The following is a 21,315-nucleotide window of genomic DNA, read 5'->3' on the forward strand; positions in this document are numbered from 1 at the left end:
GAAATTAGGAATTAATGCTAAATTATGCTATTGGAAGCTCTTTCAGTTCACAAAGATATATATATTTTATATATATATAGTTAGAAATTATTCCTTGAGGTAGTAATTAATATAGGATCTTCCAGAAGCTCTTAACTGTGCTCTGGAAATTTATATAAGAAAGAAAGATTTCACTTAACCATTGTAAGGGGTGAAAAGGGATTTTTATTGGGTAAATATTAAAAGGTTGGTCACCAGGGGACTGAACAATTATCAGTCCCCAATTAAAGATTAACTTCAGGTTAAAATGAATTTTATGGAAATTTATTTACAAATGAGAAGAAGTAGAAATAAGGAAATAAGAGAGAGGATAAGATAGGATAAGTAATCTAACACAGTAGGTAATTTGCTCTGATCCCCTATTTCAATTCAGGTAGATCTAATTAACCCTCAGCCAAGGGAAATCTGGCCTAGATCCCAAGGTCAGGGAGCCAGAAGCCCAAAGGGCCTCAAAGGAGGACGAAGCATGTGGTGCAGAGAGAGGGCATAACTGCTTTGCAGAATTCTGTCAGTTAAGGAGGGGTTTAGAATCTTGGGAAAAAGTTCAGTTGGTCCTGGGAACTCGTGGAGAGAGTCGGGGTCCATCTGAGCTCCTTTAGATTGAAACCTGGCCTATATTTTGAAGCTTTTCTTTTAAAAATTGTTAGTTTAGCTAATTCCTTTGAATCTCCCTAGCCTACCTTATTCCCACCTTCATTTTTCCTACCTGAATGTCTAAGAAGTTTGGAAAGGAGAATAGATCTGAGAGTTAGTGCAAATCTGTGATAGCTTAGTCAAATAGGGCTTACCCTTGTTACAAATTTACCTACTGAATCATTGTATCCAGCTTTCCTACCCCTTTTGGCTACAAACCCTCTGAGTTTGAAGTAGGCTGGTTCCTTTCAGTCTCACTTCCTGCCTCCCTTCCCCCACCTGAAGCTTTTTCTAAGCAGCTGTTAGGGCTACCTTGTATCCTCTACCCTGTCAATCTACCCTAGAAGACAATAAACCCCGTTTGTCTTTAATCAAAACCTTTGGGCTACTTCATTAGTTGATTAATAAGAGAAGGAGGAGAGAGAAGAATAACATACTCTCTGGAGTTTGAGGGAAGCAGAAGGTATCCATTTTGGAGGAAGTGTAACTTCAATACTTCCTCTAGTCCCTTCCTGTGTCACAGGTAAATTTGTAACAGACTATATCTGGATTGTCTAAATGCATGTCCAGGAGATAATCTCAAGGTTTTCCAACCATGGACACTAGTGTTTCACAATTGTGTAATGGTTCTCCTGAAACTGGTAAATCAGGAAGCAAGGTGGCAGGATTAAGAGTTGTGCAATGTTTTAAAGTAATATTTTCATTATTTAGTAAGGTTATTTCATACCTGGTAATTCTCTGATCAGAAAATGCCTGTGTTCCATGCCTTACCAACAGTGCTTCTACTTCATGTGGGCACATAGTTGTTAATGGGCATCCCAATACTAGATCAAAAGTTTTTGTTACTAATAAAGCTGTGGCAGCTACGCCTCTAAGACATGGTGGTGCTCCTGCAGCTACTGGGTCCAACTGAGCCAAATAATAAGCAATTGGACACTGATTAGGTCCCAAAGTTTGAGTTAAAACACCTGAAGCTACCGTCCTCCACTCATGTACATACAAAGTAAATGGTTTGTTGTAATCTGGGATGCCTAGAGCAGGACAGCCTGTTTTAGATTTGACGGAGCTGAGCGTGTGTTCTGGCTCTAATTTAAGCAGTTCAGGGAATGCATTTCTTGTTAGTGCTATAAGGGGTTTAGTAATTTCCCCATAGCAAGGAATCCATTGTCTACAAAAACCTATTGCTCCTAAGATTGCTCTTAACTGTTTCTTAGTGGTAGGATCGCTCAATTTTTGAATATTTTCAATGCACTTAGGAGAAATATAATGAGCACCAGCAGTTAGAATGAACCCTAAATATTCCACTTAAGGGAGACACCACTGAACTTTTTCTTTTGAGCTCGTGGCCTCTTTTATGTAATTCTAAAAGAAGATGTTTACTATCTTCTTTACATGCTGTGGCATTTGGTGAGGCTAAGAGCAAATCATCCACATATTTAATTAATTTGCTGTTTTTAAATTTTACATTATCTGTGTCTTGGCTCAAAATTTGTTTAAAGAGGGTAGAACTTTCTACATACCCTTGAGGCAAACGAGTCCATGTGTATGAAAACCTTTCCAGGTAAAAGCAAATATATTTCTGGAATCTTCATGAATGGGAATTGAGAAAAAGGCTCAGTCAGTTGTTCTTGATACTCTAAAGTTCAATGACTCTAATGTCCATCCCATTTATTCCTTTCTATTCTCACCATTGACATCACCCTTTCAAATCCCTCTTGTCTAATCCATTTGCAATAGCTTCCCCTAATTAGTTTCTCCACACTATATAATCCATGCTACACACCAATGTCCAATCCATTTTTCTCAAAGTTACTATTTTATCATTCTATTTCAAACTTTCAATAATTTGTCTAAAAATCTTTTAAAATCCTCAGCCTGATTTAAAAATATAAAATATAATATAATATGGAAACAATCTATCATTTTAGCCCTCTCTGCTACTACCTTACAAGAAGAACCAAGCAGCCAAAATAATACAGATATCTGAAATTAGTGACAAAGGGGAAAAAAAGGTATAAAACCATGTGCTAAATGTAAATTAAAGGCAGCTGAGTAGATTGTGTCATTGTACTACCTGAAAAAGTAAGAGATCTATCTTAAATAAATTAAGTCATATTCAGGAATAATCAGTAAACAACTTATCTATGAGCTTAGCAAACAGGAATAGCCAGTGGGTAATTAGTCATCACAGTTAAGCACAAATGCTATCCAAGAAAACAAAGGAACTGGATCTTATTTCAAGCAAGGATGAAGATAAGTATCCTACAGTCAATTACAGAGAGTACTAAATTTGTGTTCTATCAGTACTAAGTAACATCTGTGTATGCACAAAGTTCAAGCTGGCATTTGTCCTGAAGCAGGTGGGAAGAATGTTATTTCTTTTCCCTGGGGTATAAGGGGAAATTAGAGGAGTTCCTTTTTAAGAATCAAGGTTATAGCTTTCAAAAATTTTATGTAACAAAATTTCGCAAGTTCAAATGTAATATTTTTCCTTATATTTTCTTTACTTTGTATAATGAAATGCTCATATGATGAATATTGTTCTTTCATATTTGTTGATGTTTATTAAGTTCATAATAAAAACTTATGATTAAAAAGATTTTTGAAGGGAAAAACAAGAAAAACTATGAATAAGCAGAGAGGAATTAGCATCAAAGGTAGGTGAGGGAAATTCTTAGATTTCAACAAAACATTAAACATAATTCCTCAAACTCTCCTCAATTGGTAGCATGGAGAAGTGTATGTTAGATGATAAGACAAGCAAATTAGAACTGGCTGAATTATTGGAACTAAAAATTTGTCATTAATTTGTTGATGTCAGCTTGAATGGACTCCTATAGCATAATGCCCTACAGATCTTCCCTTTGTACTACCCATTTTTATTAATGTAATGGCATGAATGAAGTCTATCTTCTCATCTTTTTTCTATGTCCAACTTGATAGTAAGTTCCCAATAAGCTGAAGCTAGCTACGTTTGCATCTGTCATCTTTATTCACCATTGGATGCTTTATTTTTACCAATATAGTTAAAAATGAGTATAAAGTTTTTAATAAAATAATTAATCTATTGCAAAGATTATGACAATCATCTTATTGTTACCCACAGCATGTGGTAAAGTATCTTGTACAAATAAGGCATTAATTAATAAATGTAAAATTGAATGAAAATCTGGACTGAAAAGCTCACAGGCAGCACAGTGGATAAACAGCTGGGGCTGGTTCAAATCTAACCCCTAGTAATAACTAGCTGTGTGATCTTGGACAAATCATAAGCTTTTTGGGTTTAGTTTCCTCAAATGTAGAATGAGGATAACAATAGCTTCTACTTCCCATGGTTGTTGTGCTACATAAATGCTTATTGTTGTTGCTGGAATCCCCATCCCTACATAACTTTTAAAGTTGTTGATTCCTGTTGGATATTAGCCATTTGAGGGACTTCATGCTTCAAATGCTTCATAATATTTCTGGAGTATGTACAAGTCATAAGATAAATAACAGGTACTTTATAAATGTTCACTGGATTGATTTATTGACCTAAATGATTTACACTAAAGAATAATGAGACATTGAATTCCATAGAAAAGACATGAATGTTAGCAACAACTACTTTCCTAGCTCATTTTTCCAAAATAAAAGAAAAAATTATTTCCATCAAAAGCATGTTATTCTATCATCTACCTCCTGCATACCAGGGTTTAGATGTTAATGAAATAAATTACTACTCACATGAATCTCCAAAAAAGCCAATAAAATAAATGTCTTCAATCTCAGACAAATTTCAACAGATGTACCTACTTGCTTCCCTACTCCTTTGGAGAACAAAAGTAAACAATGGAAAAAGGGCACTACATTCAATTATCTTGAGTCTTGAGGTTCTCGTTCCCACTCAAAGGTGGATGCCTTTTTCTTACCAATTAAGTCTCAGATTGAGTGTTGTAGATACAGGACAAAAATTATAGACCAGATAAGATACTGATGGAGTCAGTTATGTATTTTGATCATGTGTGATATTATTGTAAGAAATATACCCCTATATATGAAACTTAAGGAAAGATCAAAATATTTTACTATTACTAAGTAGGATATATTGTGACATTTTTGCTTCTTCTATCTCTGAACTTTTTAGAAGACTAATACTTTTTTTTTAACCCTTGCCTTCTGTCTTAGAATCAATACCAAGTATCCATTCTAAGGCTGAAGAGCAGTAAGCACAAGGCAATTGAGTTTAAACAACTTGTTCAGGATCACACAGCTAAGAAGTGTTTGATGCCAAATTTGAATCCAAGTTTTCCTGACTCCAGGCCTGGTGTTTTCTCAATATGCTATGCTAGCTAACTGCCCTTAATACTTAAGACTATTTAAAAGACTATATAAGGGGTCTCTTCTGCAGAGCTATATAATATAAGATAAAGAGCCCTGAAAAGTCCACATAAGCAGGCTATACATTAGTGCTCTATATAAGCAAGGCTAACCACGGGCTAGAAATCCCTTTAGATTTCCTCAACCAATTATGAGACCAAAAATATTAAGATCCTGAAATATGAGGATGATGATGAACAATAAAGAAGCAAGGCCCCCCAACTATGAAGGAATAAAAACAGAAGTATTACTGTATGCTGCCCTGATATGAATGTTTTGTGCTTTGTCTCACTCTTTCTACAATGATCTGGTTAGATATATCCAAAGGTTTGCTAGTTAAAAAAATGCATCACACACTTTTAAATTTAAATTGCATTTTCTCCATCACTTTCTTAAGTCTAGACAATCAATGATATAATAAATTAAGCCTTAAACTCTAGATTTGCCTTTTTCCAAATTGCAAATGCTCACATTAAAAAATTAATTATTTACTCTCTTGAGCCATTATAAGCTAGCTCCAGCATCTGGAAATATGGTATACCTTGATGTTCTACATTACACACTTGCATGTTTGTCTTCCTGGGAAATATATAATACATAGGGGCTAAGGAATAGAAAGAAAAAACCACAACTGACATAGTTGTGATAATACATAGGGGCTGAGGAACAGAAAAAGAAACCACAACTGACCCTCAGCGGGAACAAATAGCCATGGAACATATATCCTTGTGGAATCTATATTTTGGGGATATGCTGCAGGAAAAAAAGAGATGCAGGGACACTTAAATACATATGTTATGTTACTTCTGTGCAAAAGAGAACACAGGGCTTAACTGAGGTATAAACCTCAGACCAAGAAGGATCTGCTTAAGTGAAGTTCAACAGTTTCCTGCCATCTCCAATAGTGAGCAAGAATAAATTCTAAACCATCTAATTAGTGCCTGGTAGCACCATTAAAATCAATAGCAGTCTTTCATCTAGGCAGGAATGTATGCTAACTACAAGTGATACTCCCAACATCTCCCCAAAGTACATGATTACCTCTTCCAATGACTCTGCCTTCTAGGTCCTTCAGGGTGAATGACCTTCCACTCACAATAAGAATACCATCACCTTCCCACTTTTTGTGCTTCTTCTTTGAAAGTTTACACCAAACAACACTGAAATATTTTGTCAGGTGACCAGATCCAGCTTCTTTTTCCTCAGACTCAGCTACCTCTGTTGCTGCCACAAATGCTGGAATTACAAAAATGCCAAAAGGTTAATGGTACCAAAGACAACAGGTAAAATCTGCACAGAATGATTTAGATAACAACAAAAATGTAGCCATGAAGTTTTAAAGTAAATAATGTGTTGAGGGATGTTGGGTATGAAAAAAATTGACAATATGTGCATGGTGAAATACTGTATATCTAAGAATTATGCTTGGAATGATATTAAGAATCGGAGCTAGTACTGAGAGTGGAATCAAGATGGTGGGGTAATCCTCAGCAGCTCTGTGCTACCATAAGAATCCTCTCAAACCAAGATTAAAAATCACTACAAAACGAATACAGGAGAGAAAGAACCAACAATGAGATAGTGAAACAACTTTCAAAAAGAAAAACCCAAAAGGTAGGAAACAAACATCTGGGGCACTGGAGTGAGAAGAGAGTTGACTCAACAAGAAGCTGCAGCAAGGAGGGAAGAGCAAGCCAAAAGCAAGCTATACACCCCCAACCCACATCTGCTGTCCAAGGTTCAGAAACCTATGGCCAAGCCAACATCCAGACCCTGAGACCCTGCCTGAGCAAATAAACGAACCAAGCTAACCCATGCCCCTTGAAATTCCAAACCTGTGGAGAAGGCCAGAGCCCCAAACCAGGGAATTCTAGTCTGATGTTGGGATAAGGACTTCATACTTTGGGGTGGATGATAGTACTAAATACTAAGTACTGATCTTTTTGTCTAAAGCTCAGGGTAGAGCTCTAAGACCAGGACAATCAAGGGTGTCACCGGACTGCATCAAGTAGTCAGTAAAACCAAAAACTTGAGAATAAGCCTAAGGCTAGAATTTGATCAGCTCCTGGCCTGATCAAGATCAGAGTGAGATCAAAAGCTTAAACCTAAGCCTGAGGTAAGTCTTTAAACTATCAGCATCTCAAGGGTCAACTGAATCAGAAGGGGGAGGGGGCTCTCAGAGTTCTCAGGCTTAAGACCATCACATCATCCACCCAAGCCTACCTATAATTAGATAGGAAAAATGAGCAAACAACAAAAAAAGCACCTAACTCTAAAGAATTTTTATGGAAACAAAGAACAAGGTACAGACACAGAAGGTGATAGTGAAAACAAAGGAAACACACCCAAAGTCCAAAAGAAAAATATAGATTAGACACAGATTCTGGAAGAACTCAAAACAGACTTCAAAAACCAATTAAGAGAGGCAGAGGAAAAATGGGATAGAGAAATGAAAGGGATGCAAGAAGAAATGAAAGGAATGCAAGGAGAAATGGGCCAACTGAAAAAGGAGAACCAAAAACTGACAGATAAAAATCAGGCCTTAAAAATCAGAATTTACCATCTAGAAACTAATGATTTCATGAGAAATCAAGAAACAATAAAGCAGAATCAAAGGAATGAAAAAATAAAGGAAAACATGAAATATCTTATTGAAAAAACAACTGACCTAGAAAATAGAACTAGAAGAGACAATTGGAGAATTATTGGACTACCTGAAAGCAATGATCAAGAAAAAACCCTGGCTTATGATATTATAAGAAATGATCAAAGAAAACTGCTCAGTAATCCTTGAAGAAGAAAATAAAATTGAAATTGAAAGAATTCACAGATCACCTCCTGAAAGAAATCCTCAAAGGACAACTTCCAGGAATATGATAGCTAAATTCAAGACCATCAAGCTAAGGAAAAAATATTTCAAGCATCCGGAAAGAAACCATGGAGCTACAATCAAGATCACACAGGACCTAGCAGCTTCTACATTAAAGGACTAAAAGGCATGGAATATGATATTCAGGAAGGCAAAAGACCTAGATTTATAACCCAGAGTCACCATCCAGTAAAACTGAGTATATTCTTTCAGGGGGAGAAATGGATATTCAGTAAGATAGAAGATTTCCAAGCATTCCTGAAAAATAAGCCAGACCTAAACAAAAAAACTGAAGTCCAAACATGAAACACAAGAGAAGCCCAAAAAGGAATAAAGAACTGGAGGATTTCTATGTGAATGGGAAGAACCTCCAGGAATTGATGCAGAGTGAAATGAGCAGAACCAATAGAACACTGTGAATTAGATCCATAAAATGGAAACAGATAGAGCAGAGTAGATTAAAAACCAGAATTACCCAAAGAAAAGCAAAACGAGCAATATTATCTCAGAGGGAAGTATCTCCCACCCTTATTAGTAGAACAGAGATATAAAACACCAAGAAGGCATCTCACTGACATAGTTATTTAGGGGTTTGTAAGAGGTCTGTGGGTGGCCTTGCCATTAGCCTGTATTATTTTTCTGTGTTTCCCTGGGGCTGAGTAAGGGTACTGATTACAATAATTTCAATAAAAGGAATGTTAGTGAGAAAAGAGTCACATAGGGGAAACTGAGTGGAATATCCATACTTATGACACCTGCCATGCTAGTTTTCAGAACCGCTGACAAGCTGTGCTAAATGTCACAGGCTTTGACAGCTTCCTGCAACTACTCAACAAAAGTTTTTGAGAAGACATCAATACCTATTGATCCTTTTATACCCACTTCCTCATCTATGGAAAAATCATTAGAATGATCTAAACATGTGTTGAAATTAGGCTTAATGAAAATATGAGAAAATAGGAAGGATTTCACAAATGATTATCTATCATAGATGACATCTTTGTAGTATGGAGTTCAACAGCCCCGGGATTCCACTTTACTTACAGTTTGTTGATTAGAAAAGGGTTTTGATTGGGTAGAAAAAATTGTTGCCTAACAATTCTTTCTCTTATGCATGTATAACAATCATTTATAGTTATTAAATTCAACCACAGAAATAGCTATTCAAATATTCTGATTATTATTTTTAGCCAACTGATTCCTTTTGTTTTTTTCAGCTACATGTAAAAATAATTTTTTTAACCATTGCTTTCTGATTTTTTGCAATCCAAGTTCTCTCCCACTCCTCCTCCTCCCCAGATAGCAAACCATTTGTTATAGGTTTTTCTAGTGTTAAACTATATACAAGTCTCCCTATTCAACAGGTTGTGAAAGAAGACATCTCCATAAGGAAAAAAAAAAACTCATTAAGGAAATAAGGCAAGAAATGACATGGTTCAAGCTGCAGTCATGCTTTGACAGTTTCTTCTCTAGTTTTGAATAGCCCTTTTCATCATGAGTCTCTTGAGGGACCCATTGTACAATATTTCTATTACTTTACACTGTGTTCTCCTGATTCTGCTCACTTTACTTTGCATCAGTTCATACAAGTCTTTCCTAGTTTTTCTGAAATATTTCATTTGTCATTTCTTATGGCACAGAAGTAATCAATTATGACCATGACTTGTTCAGCCATTCCCCGATTGGTGGATATCCCTTTAGTTTCCATTTTTTTGCTGCCACAAAGAGTACTTCAATAACTTTTATATACATATATCCTATTCCCTTTTCTATGATCCCTTTGTAACCCTTTGATTGTTAACAAGAAAGCAGAGAAGCATTTGCTTGTTTGTTTCTTCTGAGAATTTCCTTTATTACCCTAACCAAGCCCTCACATCCACAACATAACAAGCTTTCTCCATGAAATCCAGGATTACTCAAAGGATATTGATCTGACAATCTATGCAAGAAGAATCAAGTGGACTAAAATTTTCTGTTGCTCAGACTAGACATGAACATAGTATATATCACAACTAACAGTGCTTGTTGTAAACACTCTGGACAATAAATTCGGACTGGAAATCAAAAGAAGGAATAGAGCAGGCATTGGGAAATTGTGCTATGCTTTTAACCATCTCATGTCCATCCTTTGGAAAAAAATTCTTAAAATGTCTTTTTAATAAAAAAATGATATTCTTCTGAGGATATATTCTAAGGTTGGAAATCATGAAACATCACATTTTTCAAATATGAAGGTGATACAGCATGCAGTGGAGAAGCTTGTGGTGAGTGTGAATAAACTTCAGCATATTTTAATAATGACCTAATTGCAAGAAGTGATGTCATGTTGCAGGAGTAAGGAATAACTAAAACATATAAAGAAGACCTATAGGGAGATCTCTTGCAGGTTAGATATAACCTCTGTGGAGGGTTTCTGAGTTCAGAATGTGGGCAACACATTTTCTATTTATGGTCACTAGCACCTTAGGAGGACCCCTGAAAGGAAAAACAATAGAATTGGTTTCCTGTCCTACTCTAGAAGTTTTTCCAAACTCTTTCCTTTGTCCTCTCCACTCCCCTTTCTTAGCATTTTATACCTTGTCTCATACTTATTAAAGAAATAGAGACCATTCTCCATGGGCTCCCTCTTCTCTTTTTCTCTGCATCTCATATTAATATCATTATTATGACATGTAACTATTTTAATATGATATACATATATAATTAACATTATTCCCCATTTGCTTTTCCTTTACTCCAGCTTCTGATGAAGAGATTTGCTTTAACTTTACCAACTCCAACCCCTCTATTTGTATCATTAATTCTATCTTCTCTAGAAGATTGCCCCCCCAATCCTTTTACCTTCATTTTTCTAGCCTTATTATATATAAGATGCCATCTTTAACTTTACTTCACTTACCTTTCTAGCCCTTTCTTTTTCCCACATTTTGCCACCATTCCCTTTTGACTAGGCATTTTTCATTTAAAGAATTCTTTAACTGCTTAAAATTTTTTATGTATATTTATTTTTTCTTAAAAACCAAAAAAAGAAGAAAGAAAAATCCAATTCTTATGCTTCTTTGGCAGCTTCATAGTTTTGAGTCTTAAAAGTCTAGGATCAAGGCATAGGCTGTACTAATTTGTCACTGGTGGTTAACACATAGGAAAAATGAAGAGTCCAGAAAATCTCCAACAGGTCTTAACCACACACAATGATAGCCTTATTCTCTTTTGTGTGTTCTAAATTATGTTGGTAATTGCTAGGTTGTTGTATGTTGAATATAATTTTCAGGCATAGCAGTAATCTCATATCTACATGACCCAAACCTCTATTGGCAGATTATTTTGGATGTGAAGAAAAAAAATTCTAAATATTCAGTTATTTCAAATAATAGGATTATCTTTGATCTGTTGTTAGGGTTCAAATGGGTGGCCTCCAGAGGAACACACGAGACAATGCAATCAAAGCAGGAGAAAGCTTTATTGCCAGTGTGCGCTGGGGGAACTCAGCAAGAGAATCCCAAGTGGTGCATTCAAAGGAGGGAAATATGTTTCTAGGATATAGATGCCTTTGTCTTAGGGTTAGCTAATAGCAAGACAGAGGGAGTAGGGATGTTTCCAGGTGCCACAGGATATGATTCTTAATCTTCAAGGCTGATCTGTCTAGGAATCTTCAAGGCTGTTGTGTCTAGGGAAGGAGTGGTGTCCCTGGGACTGTCAGCCAGGAGTTGTGTCCCTGGGACTGTGAGTAGTCAGAGATAACTGCCCTGCTTGAGCCGGGCATGACGTTATCCCAAAACCCCCCTGTTTAATAGGGTATGATGCTGCCAAGCTGTTTGTTATGAGTTTAAGCTTTTTGGCTATAATATTTCTATAAGCTTTTTGGCTATAACACTGTAAATAAGATATAGTTTGAAGTCTAGAACTATTTGTCAAGTTGAATGCTGGGGATGTTTCTTAGTTATCAGTCCTAGAGTTTAATAATAAAAATAACCCATTTATAGAATGCTTTAAGATTTGTATTGCACTTTACATGTTATCTCATTTGATAACCCTGATTCACAACCCTGTGAGTTTGGTGCTACTATCTCCATTTTATAGATAAAGAAACTGAGGCTGAAAGAGGTTGAATAATTTGGCCAGGGTCAAATAGTAAGTATTTGAAGTAATATTTGAACTTAGCTCTTCCTAACTCCATAAACATAACACTTTATGTACTGTTCACTTATCTGCTTCTAACTTCAATTACTTCCTTTGAGACTGAGACTCAAGCAGTATTATCAGCCTTAAGGCTTTATAAGAACATATAAAAAGTTGGTTAAGGAAATAAATCTAATACATGAAATTATAATCTTAGCAGAAATGGGTGTTAAGTTAATTCCCAGTTTCAATCCTAGACATGGTACTATTTTTTTCCACTGAAAACATATTTTTAGAACCTAGTATAGGCCATTTTCAAGATATTCAGAGAAGAGGAATTAAGTATTTAATAGATTTGAGGTATTAACTTAGGAAAAAAATATAGGAATGACTAGAGTAGGAGTTCTTTTTAGAAATTTTAAATGTTCAAATTATCTTTTTCCCATTTATTGAGAAGGCAAGAAAAATGTTGTAATAAAAATTTATAATAAAGAGAAACTGAGGCATGTGGTCCTAAGCATGATCAATTTATTAGCAAGATTAGCAATTGCCAGTAAAAGGGATCTAAATCTCTATAGCCATAGACAAACAGGGATTACAGAGTTTTTTAATAGTCAATCTTGAGTAACATGTTTTAATTCATTTCTGATCATTTGGAGTTTGATTGGGCTAGTAGGTGTGTTGGCATTATGGGGCATTTTGGGGGTCATCAAACTGTCTATATGATTGGCTATAGCAATACATCAGTAACATTTCAAAAAAATTAATGTATTTTTCCAGATTACATGTATATACAATTTTAATAATAATTTTTTGACATTTTGTGATCCATGTTCTCTTCTCCCCTCTCATATTCCCCCCTCCACCATGAGATGACAGGTAATTTGATAAAAGTTGCACATGTTATCATACAATGTATATTTTCACGTTTGTCATGTATTGAAAGAAGACATATTGCTTAAAGTAGAAAAAAAAAATCATGAAGGAAATAAAATGAAGAATCTTATGCCTCAAACTGCATTCAGACTCTTTATCAGTTCCTTCTTTAGTGGAGGATAGCCTTTTTCATCTTGAGTCCCTAGAGTTGTTGTGGATCCTTGCATTGCTGATAATAGTTAAGTCACTCAAAGTCATTCATAGTCGATCATTGTACATAATTGCTGTTACTGTTGTTATATGGGAACTGTAATATATAGTTAACTAAGTAAGGGAAACTGGAATAAACTAACGGGAATGGGTAAAATGAATAAATAAAGGAACACACACACAATACACTGAGGAAAAAAGCTTGAATTCACAGTGGGTTCAATTTGTCAACCTAGGTATCTGGGAAAGGAGAGACAAGGAAGGAGTATGGTAACTGAGATATTTAATTGGGATTGTTAATGAAGGGGTTTAGATAAACTGACTCTTAAGATCTATGGAAATCTACCCAGGGGTATAGGGATGGATAAAACCTACTCTACTGATTAATTCTAACAGCAGACTGCTTGTTAACAAGGTCTGGCTGGGAGAAGAGGATCTCACATAGATGTCCAATGTAGATATTTTCAAATCTGGCCACAGGAGACTTGAACCACAGCAAGATAATCCAAAAATTAGGAGAGGAGAAGGGATGGTCTCTGTGTCCACCACAAAGAGCCAAACCACTTCTCTACCTTCCTCCTTTCACTAGGATGCTTGATTGAAGTTGTTACTTAGTCCAAGATCCAAGGGTGGTCTGTTTCACCAAATCCACCATTAGCCTTCAGACAGCAGGTCCTCAGAGAGAGATTCAAACTGTCAATCTCTCCTCTCTCAAGATTCTGGAATCTCCCTTGCCGCTCAGTCTGCTCTGCTAAGCTATATGCAACAATTAAAAGGACCAATAACCGATGTTTGATTGAAGGGAGATAGAGAAAGTCTATGTGGTGAGTCTCTTTTCTAGCTCTCCCCTGGGACCCAATATACACTGGGAGACTTTAAGGAGGTGTCATCCAGAAATTGGGTGACCCGGATGGTTGTGCCACACCTCAGGAGTCAGGGGCGAGGCTTTCTTATAAGAGGACATATGTGGTACCCCAATCTGATCCTGAATAAGGACGGGGTTCACACAAACCTCCCCCCAGTTAAATTCACAGCTGATGGTCCAGCTTTAAGATGGAGGTAGCCAGACCAAGCTGAGGTTCCCCTCTCCCTCGTTGTCTCTCAGGCACTCTAGAACGCTATCTGACTGTTGAGTGGTTTTTATTATTCACAAATCAGGGATTGGGGAAAGGGGTGAAAGACAGAGGGATTTTGGGGTTCCCTCTTCACTGTTGCTATGGGGTCCATCATTTGGGTGGGATCTCTAGTGGTTCCCTCACCCAAGCTTCTCCCCTTGCTCCTCCTTCTGTTTTTCTATTTCTATCCTTTTCTAAAATTGAAAGGTTTGACTGAAAAAGGGTCTCTCAGCAAGGGTGGGTAATGGGAGAAGGAGACTAAGAGATTGCTCCCAAAATGGAGTCCAAACTTAGCTGACTCTATGGTTGAAGCCTTGATGGGTGAGATGCAATGGAATGGCTTTGATCAGGGAATCAGGGTTTCATTTATCAAAAGAAAAATCCTCAGGCAGCCCTCAGGACTGAATCTGAGCTGGGATGTCCTCCTCCTCTCTCCTCCCAGTCCTCTGACTGACTTCCACTCCTCCTTCCTTCTTCGGAGAATCCCAGAATTCTCTCTGGTCTCAACTGTCAGCAACTGTAAGCAACTGCCTTCTCTGGCTCCCTTTGTCCCATCCCCCTTGTACAAATCCCATCCTTATATATGCCAAGTTAATCTAAGCTAAATCTTATATTCCGATAACACTGTGTACAATGTTCTCCTGGTTCTTATCACTTCATTTTTTAGCAGTTCATGTCTTTCCAGATTTTTGAATTTTGTCCATATACTAGGCCTATCAGAACAAGCTCTCATTGCTGTTAGTAATGCCTGTTTAGCCTGACATAGTTTTAAGTAATCTTGTTTATTATTCACATACCATTTAGGTTCAATCTGGGGCCAATGAATTACTCTCCTTCCTTGGACCTGATTAACAAGAGAAACAATTTTATTTCTTTCTCTTTTTGTTAAGAATGCTTGGAGCAAATTTTCCACATCAATCCATGTGGGATCATAAGTGCAGTAAATGCTCTCTAGCTTTTTTATAACTACAATAGTATCATCTTCAAAGGAAGGGGTATTTTGCTTGGATCTCTCAATATCTTGGAGGGTTGAAGGGTGTATGGTGCCTTAAGGACACCACATTTGCAGTTTTACTGAAGATGGGTACTTCCCTTAAGAGCAATAGGCCTTTAACTGAATTATTTGTGATTTCTGCCTCTTGGCTAGATGTTCTAGATGTTTGGGTTGTAACAGAGTAGGTAAGGGGAGGGTGAGGAGTGGGTAAGCTGAGAGGGAGAGGTTGGTTTGGAGATGGGGAGACAGGGTGAAAGGAATGGGGGAGGTGCTGAGAAGGGGCAGGGGAGGGATGGAAGGTAGGAGAAGTGGGGCAGGTAGAGGAGGGCAGGGCTGGGACAGGGGAGGAAGAAGAGGCAGGGCTAAGGGAGATTGAGCATGGATGGAAGTGGGGAGAGAAAGGGTTGGGGGCTGGGTTGGGGGAAGAGAAGAGGGTAAGGGAGACAGAGGGAGAACTCAAGCAAGGGGTGAAAGAGGGTGTGTATGGGCCATAGGTGCCCAAAAGCTGAGCAAGGCAAGAGAAGAGGTAATCAGCTTGAGGGACAGGCTGATTCAAGCTTTTCTGAAGGTTGTCTATTTGAGTCTGTAGGTTAATCAAGCTAACTTTCTATTGTTGTTTCTTGAAAAGAAATAGATAAAGTGTAAAATATCCAATTAGTAATATTGTGCCCAGAAATAGTGCTAAACAAAGCCATTCTGAAGCTGTGAGCTACTAGAACTCAGTAAAGTTCTCTGGGAACAAGAGCTATTTTAAATGGAGAGAAAACTGTTCTGGGCTATAATTTTAAACACCATACTTAGACAAATCCCATTTAACTAGGTTAAAAATGGAGGGTGGCTGAAAGGCTTTAGCCAAAGGCTAAGTTTGAAGAGAAAACAAGAATAGACAAAAGCTTTCTCCCTGCTCTCACAGCCAGGAGCATGGAAGCTCCCCTGGATTAGTTTAAAATTGTCTTGGAAGCTAGATAGGGTTGGGGGTGGGCAGTGTGGAAGGGACTGCTCTTGACCTGGTGAATTCCCACTCTGTGAGCAGGGGACTCAGCTCTAAGCTGGAAGTTTAAGTGGCTAGCACATGCTTGAGACCCACGTGGTAGTGGGGGTAGGACAGGTAGGGGGCCGGGCTACGCAGCTGTAATCAGCCACTCCTTTGTGCTGGTATCTCTGGGAATCAGCAGTGCTCTGGAGGCCACAGGAGGGAAGCTGGTGCAAAGGGGCTCAGTGGGCAGATGGGTGGGGACTGCTGTAGCACTTGGGGGGATGCAGTGGGAACTAGCTTATCCATTTTGGCCAAGAGTCCCAGGCTAAGTCTAGCAGGCAGGCAGATGGGTGGGGTGCCTGAAGAGGCAGGAAAGAAATTGGCTTTGATCTACTTCTTTATTCAAAGGCTTTCTTAAAAGAAAATTAAGGATTCTTTTTCTGAAATGGTTCACCAAAAATGTAAGATTTAAAATTAATATCAATAACTCCCAAGTATTTTTATAAAGTTTATTGATAATCACTTGAAGTAGAAGAAATAAAAAAAAATAGAATTTCAAAGCCTAATATTCTAACTAAAGTTTGATCACGTGTGCAAATTCTCCTGCCTGGCTCTCTGCCAGCTTCAGCAGTTGCATTCAGGGAAAAAGAGAGAGAGCGAGCAAGTGGGTCGAGGTCACACCAAAACTTTATCCTCCATGCTTTCAGGCAATGTTTGCATGCAGTGTAAGTATGCAAATGGGATGCTGTGTAAGAGAGTAAATTCTATTTATATACAAGCTTAAGGTCAAAGTGCTTGTCAGCAAGACTTGATACTACCCTAAGCTATATATTTTCTTAGCAACTATATTGTTTGATGATTAACTAAAAAATTAATGATTGTGTTATAAAAAATAATCATAAAGACTAATATTATTATAATCATGAAAGGGGTTAGGGGATTTCACACTCAAAGTAGATTACCACAAAATGAGGAACTGGCTAGCTTAACTCTGTAGGAACTCAGTTCAAGGGAGTTCAGCGCTATAGAAATGAGGGACTTGCACTCTTACTGCAGTCATTAAATATCTCTTAATCTAAAAACATCTGACTTAGACCTTACAAGCAAAAATAAATCAAGAAGATAATCAATACTAAATTAAGAGCTATTTTGTTAAAAAAAAATTCATTTCACATGTATAGTCATGCAAAACAAATTCCCCCATTAGCCCTGTCCATAACCAAAATATAATAAAGAGGAAGAAAAGAAAATTTGCTTCAGTTTGTACTTAGTCCTGTATAAATGGAGATTTTTAACCTTGGACTGCTTCCCCCATAAGTCCCTTAGTATTTCCCCAAAGTTCCTTTAATCTTTTCTGTGCCCCCATGTTTGCGTGGTCACATTATTGTTTCATAAGTTCTGTAGCTCCTCCCTCTTCCTCTTTTTGCTCTGGCGAACGGGCTGGTTAGTACCCTTTTAGTTAGGTTTTATGTTAGTTTATTATTACTAAAACTTTATAAAAATATAATATTTAGCTCTTTGCATATTAATTTTAATCTCTACAGTCCTTTCCTCTCTCAGAAAGTGGGTAGAATATTTCATCATGAATTCTTTAAAGTTAAGCTTGTTCATTGTGTTGATAAGAATTATTAAATTTTTCAAAGTTCATTATCTTTGCAATATTGTTTACTGTATGCATTGCTCTCTTGTATTTTGATTCCTTCACTTTGAATAGATTCATATAAATCTTCCTAGGTTTTTCTGAAACCATCCCCTTCCTCATTTCTATAGCACAATAGTATTCCCATTACATTCATGTACTCATTCAATGTTCAGCCATTCCCCTACTAGATAGGAATCCGCTCAGTTTCTAATTCTTTGCCATCAGAAAACGAGCTGCTACAAATGTTTTTGTAAATCTAGGTCTTTTTCCTCTTTCTTTGGTTTCTTTGTAGTATAGACATAGTAGTGGTATTGATGGAACAAGAGGTAATCATAGTTTAATAGCTTTTCAGACAATTAAAGTTACTTTCTAGAATGTTTGGATTAGTTCATAACTCCACTAATAGTACATATTAGTATACCTGTTTTTCTACATCATCTCTAGCATTTTTCATTTTCAATTTTTTATCAATTTAGCCAATTGGTGTAGTTGAGGAAAAGTTGAGATGGTATCTTGGTGTTGTTTTAATGTGCATTTCTTAAGAAATTTAGAGCAGTTTTTCATATAACTAATGATAGCTTAAATTTTTCCTTTGAAACTTGAGCAGTTCTTAACCTGGGGTCTGAGAATTCAAAATGAAAAAAACAAAAAAACAACCCAAACTATTTTAGTAGAACTGGTTTCTTTTGCAATCCTGTATATTTTATTGGATGCATTTAAAAACATTATTCTGAGGAATCCATATGCTTCACCAGATTGTCCAAGAGGTCTAAGACAGAAAAAAAAAAGTTAAGAATACTTGTACTGGAGTTATGTTTAGAGTTGTCTAAAGGCCTGAATATCTGAAGAGTTTTCAACCACAATCATTGCCAAAGGATGCATCTTTATATACTACAACCAAAGACAAACTACTTTGTGCTCATGTAAAAATTACGTACAGAATCTGAATTGGAAAAGATTTTGGAAGTCAACTAGTCAGTTTTCTCTGAGTCATCAATACTTGTTTACAATTTCCCAGAGAGGGATCCCTCAACTGTTCTTCATGGACCAAATTCTCTATTTGTTGGAGTAGAATTCCTGTTCCATTTGGGGACAATTCTGGTTTTTTTTTAGGTGTTTTCCCCATGATCTGAAAGTCCGTTTCTCCATAAAAGTACTTCAAGAATCTCTAATTTGTTCGTATGAATGTCCCAGTTTTTATTTTTAATAATCATAGTAGATAACATTTATTTATATAGCACTTAAATTTTGCTTAGCATAAAAAATTTAAAAAAAAAATAAACTCTTACCTTCCATCTTAGAATCAATACTGAGTATTAGTTCTAAGGCAGAAGAATGCTAAGGGCTAGGCAATGGGGGTTAAGTGACTTGCCCAGGGTCACACAGCTAGGAAATGTCTGAGGTCAGATTTAAACCCAGGACCTTCCATCTCTGGGCCTGACTCTCAAGCCACTGAGCCACCTAGCTCCCCACCGCCCCCCCTCCAAATTAATTAATTAAATTAAAAAACCCTTACCTTCTGTCTTAGAAGAATCAATACTGTGTATTGGTTCCAAGAGTGGTAAGGGCTAGGAAATGAGGGCTAAGGGTCTTGCTCAGGGTCACACAGCTAGGAAGTATCTGAGAACAGATTTGAACCTAGGACCTCTCATCTCTAGGCCTGGCTCTCAGCTTAGCATTTTTTATTCTCACAACAACCCTGGGAGGTAGGTGCTATCATTCTGTTTTACCAGACGAAGAAACTGAGGCACAAAGAGGTTAAGTGACTTGCACAGAGTCACAGAGCTTCTAAGTGGTCTTCTGACCCCAAGACCAGTGCTCTAGCCACTCATCCACTTAGTTGGGACTAGTTAGTAGATGGTCTTTGAGAACTGCTGTGGCTAAATAATTTAGCACCCTGCTATGAATCTCATGATGAGCCTCTCTGAAATGAGGTAGGCTGCTCCTGGGACAATAGACAAGTGCATTTCTATCCCAACTATTCTTGCCTATACAATCCTTGTCTAAATATCTCCACTTTGATTATTCAAAGTTCTCTTAACCTTCTACTCTTCATGTTCCTGTATTATATAATTTGATCAGATCTGCTGTTTATTTTCAAACTCAAAGGCTTCTTTACAGCCTTTGTGAGATATTTTACAGAACTAGAAGTGGGGAAAAAATTGCAGAGGGCTTTAGTTCCCCTTCCTTCTTGCCTTTATTCATCCCAAGTATTTCTGTTTATCTTAGTTACTTACTATTTTTTTTTCTTTTTTATAACACATTATCTTCTATCTTGGAATCAATACCTTGTATTGATTCTAAGGCAGAAGATTGATAAGGGCTAGACAGTTGGGGTTAAGTGACTTACCTAAAGTCTACCTAACAGCTAGGAAGTGTTTGATGCCCAATTTGAACTTATGACCTCACTTGAACCTGTGACAGTTCTTATGACACTCTAGGCCTGACTCTTAATTCATTGAGCCACCTAGCTTCCTATCCTACTTAATTATATACTCAAGGAAGAAATGTGGTGCAAAGTTATCCTCAACTCAGTTATTTTTTTTTTGTTTCTAACTTAGGTAATATGCACTCATTCATTCATTCATTTATTCAGGAAACATTTATCAAACATCTGCCATTCACAAGTATCAAACAAGACACTAGAAATACAAAATTGAAAAGCAGCAGTTTCTGCCTGCAAGTAACTAATTTAGAAACATAAATATAAATAAGTATGAAACAAGGCATACTAATATATGTGCAAAGTAGAGATGTAAAGTCCCAAATTTGAGTATGAAGAGAATTATTTGCATTCACTTTGAAACTTCAGCTTACTTACGAATTATTATATATATATACACATATATATATTTGTATATGTATTTGTATTTATTTGAAAATGAATAGGTAGAAGAGGGGCTGTTAATTGCATCTGAAAAACTGAGCAGCATTTTTGTTTATCGCATTGAAGACAGATAGATTGATGGATTAATAAATAGACAGAGCTGGGGCTATAGCTATACTGTCTTTCCAGGTTAAACAGAAAAAAACCCAACATGTATATGTACAAAGATATAACTAGAAAGAGAAATAATAAATATTTTTATACACTCACGTATACAAACAAAAAAGTATGTATATGGATTAATTCAGTGGTCTTCCCATCCAGGTATATGCTATAGTCTGGGCTTTAGAGTTTTATTTCCATCCATTTGTTTTCTCCTGTGTAGGTTGTAGATCTCTTGAATTGAATGTATTTCCCTTAGGAGGCTTTTTGTACCATTCTGGGGCTTAATGGAATCAAGCACAGTGTCACTCAAAAACAGGGTTATCTGGGCAATCTGATCATTAGGGAAACTGTGGTGAAGTGGAAAGAGTCCTAGATTTGAATTTGATACCCAATATTGCCATTTATTTTAAGGGCAACCTTTGCAAGTTGCTTAACTTCTCTGGGTCTCAGTTTCTTCATTTCAAAATAGGTTGGGGTAGAGAGAGGATGGA

At 36.9% G+C, this 21,315-nt stretch overlaps 1 protein-coding gene across 1 annotated transcript in view; it reads right to left on the bottom strand.

Moving 5' to 3' along the window:
- The window catches only part of RAD54B (RAD54 homolog B), a 124,860-nt gene that overhangs the window by 49,239 nt on the left and 54,306 nt on the right, over positions 1–21,315 (bottom strand). Inside the window, exon 3 of the mRNA XM_044658197.1 lies at positions 6,073–6,267. Within this exon, the coding sequence (XP_044514132.1) occupies positions 6,073–6,267 (195 nt within the window). The remainder of the gene's footprint in view (positions 1–6,072; positions 6,268–21,315) is intronic.

This window comes from Gracilinanus agilis, chromosome 1, assembly GCF_016433145.1.
Source record: "Gracilinanus agilis isolate LMUSP501 chromosome 1, AgileGrace, whole genome shotgun sequence".
Lineage (NCBI taxonomy): Eukaryota > Metazoa > Chordata > Mammalia > Didelphimorphia > Didelphidae > Gracilinanus > Gracilinanus agilis.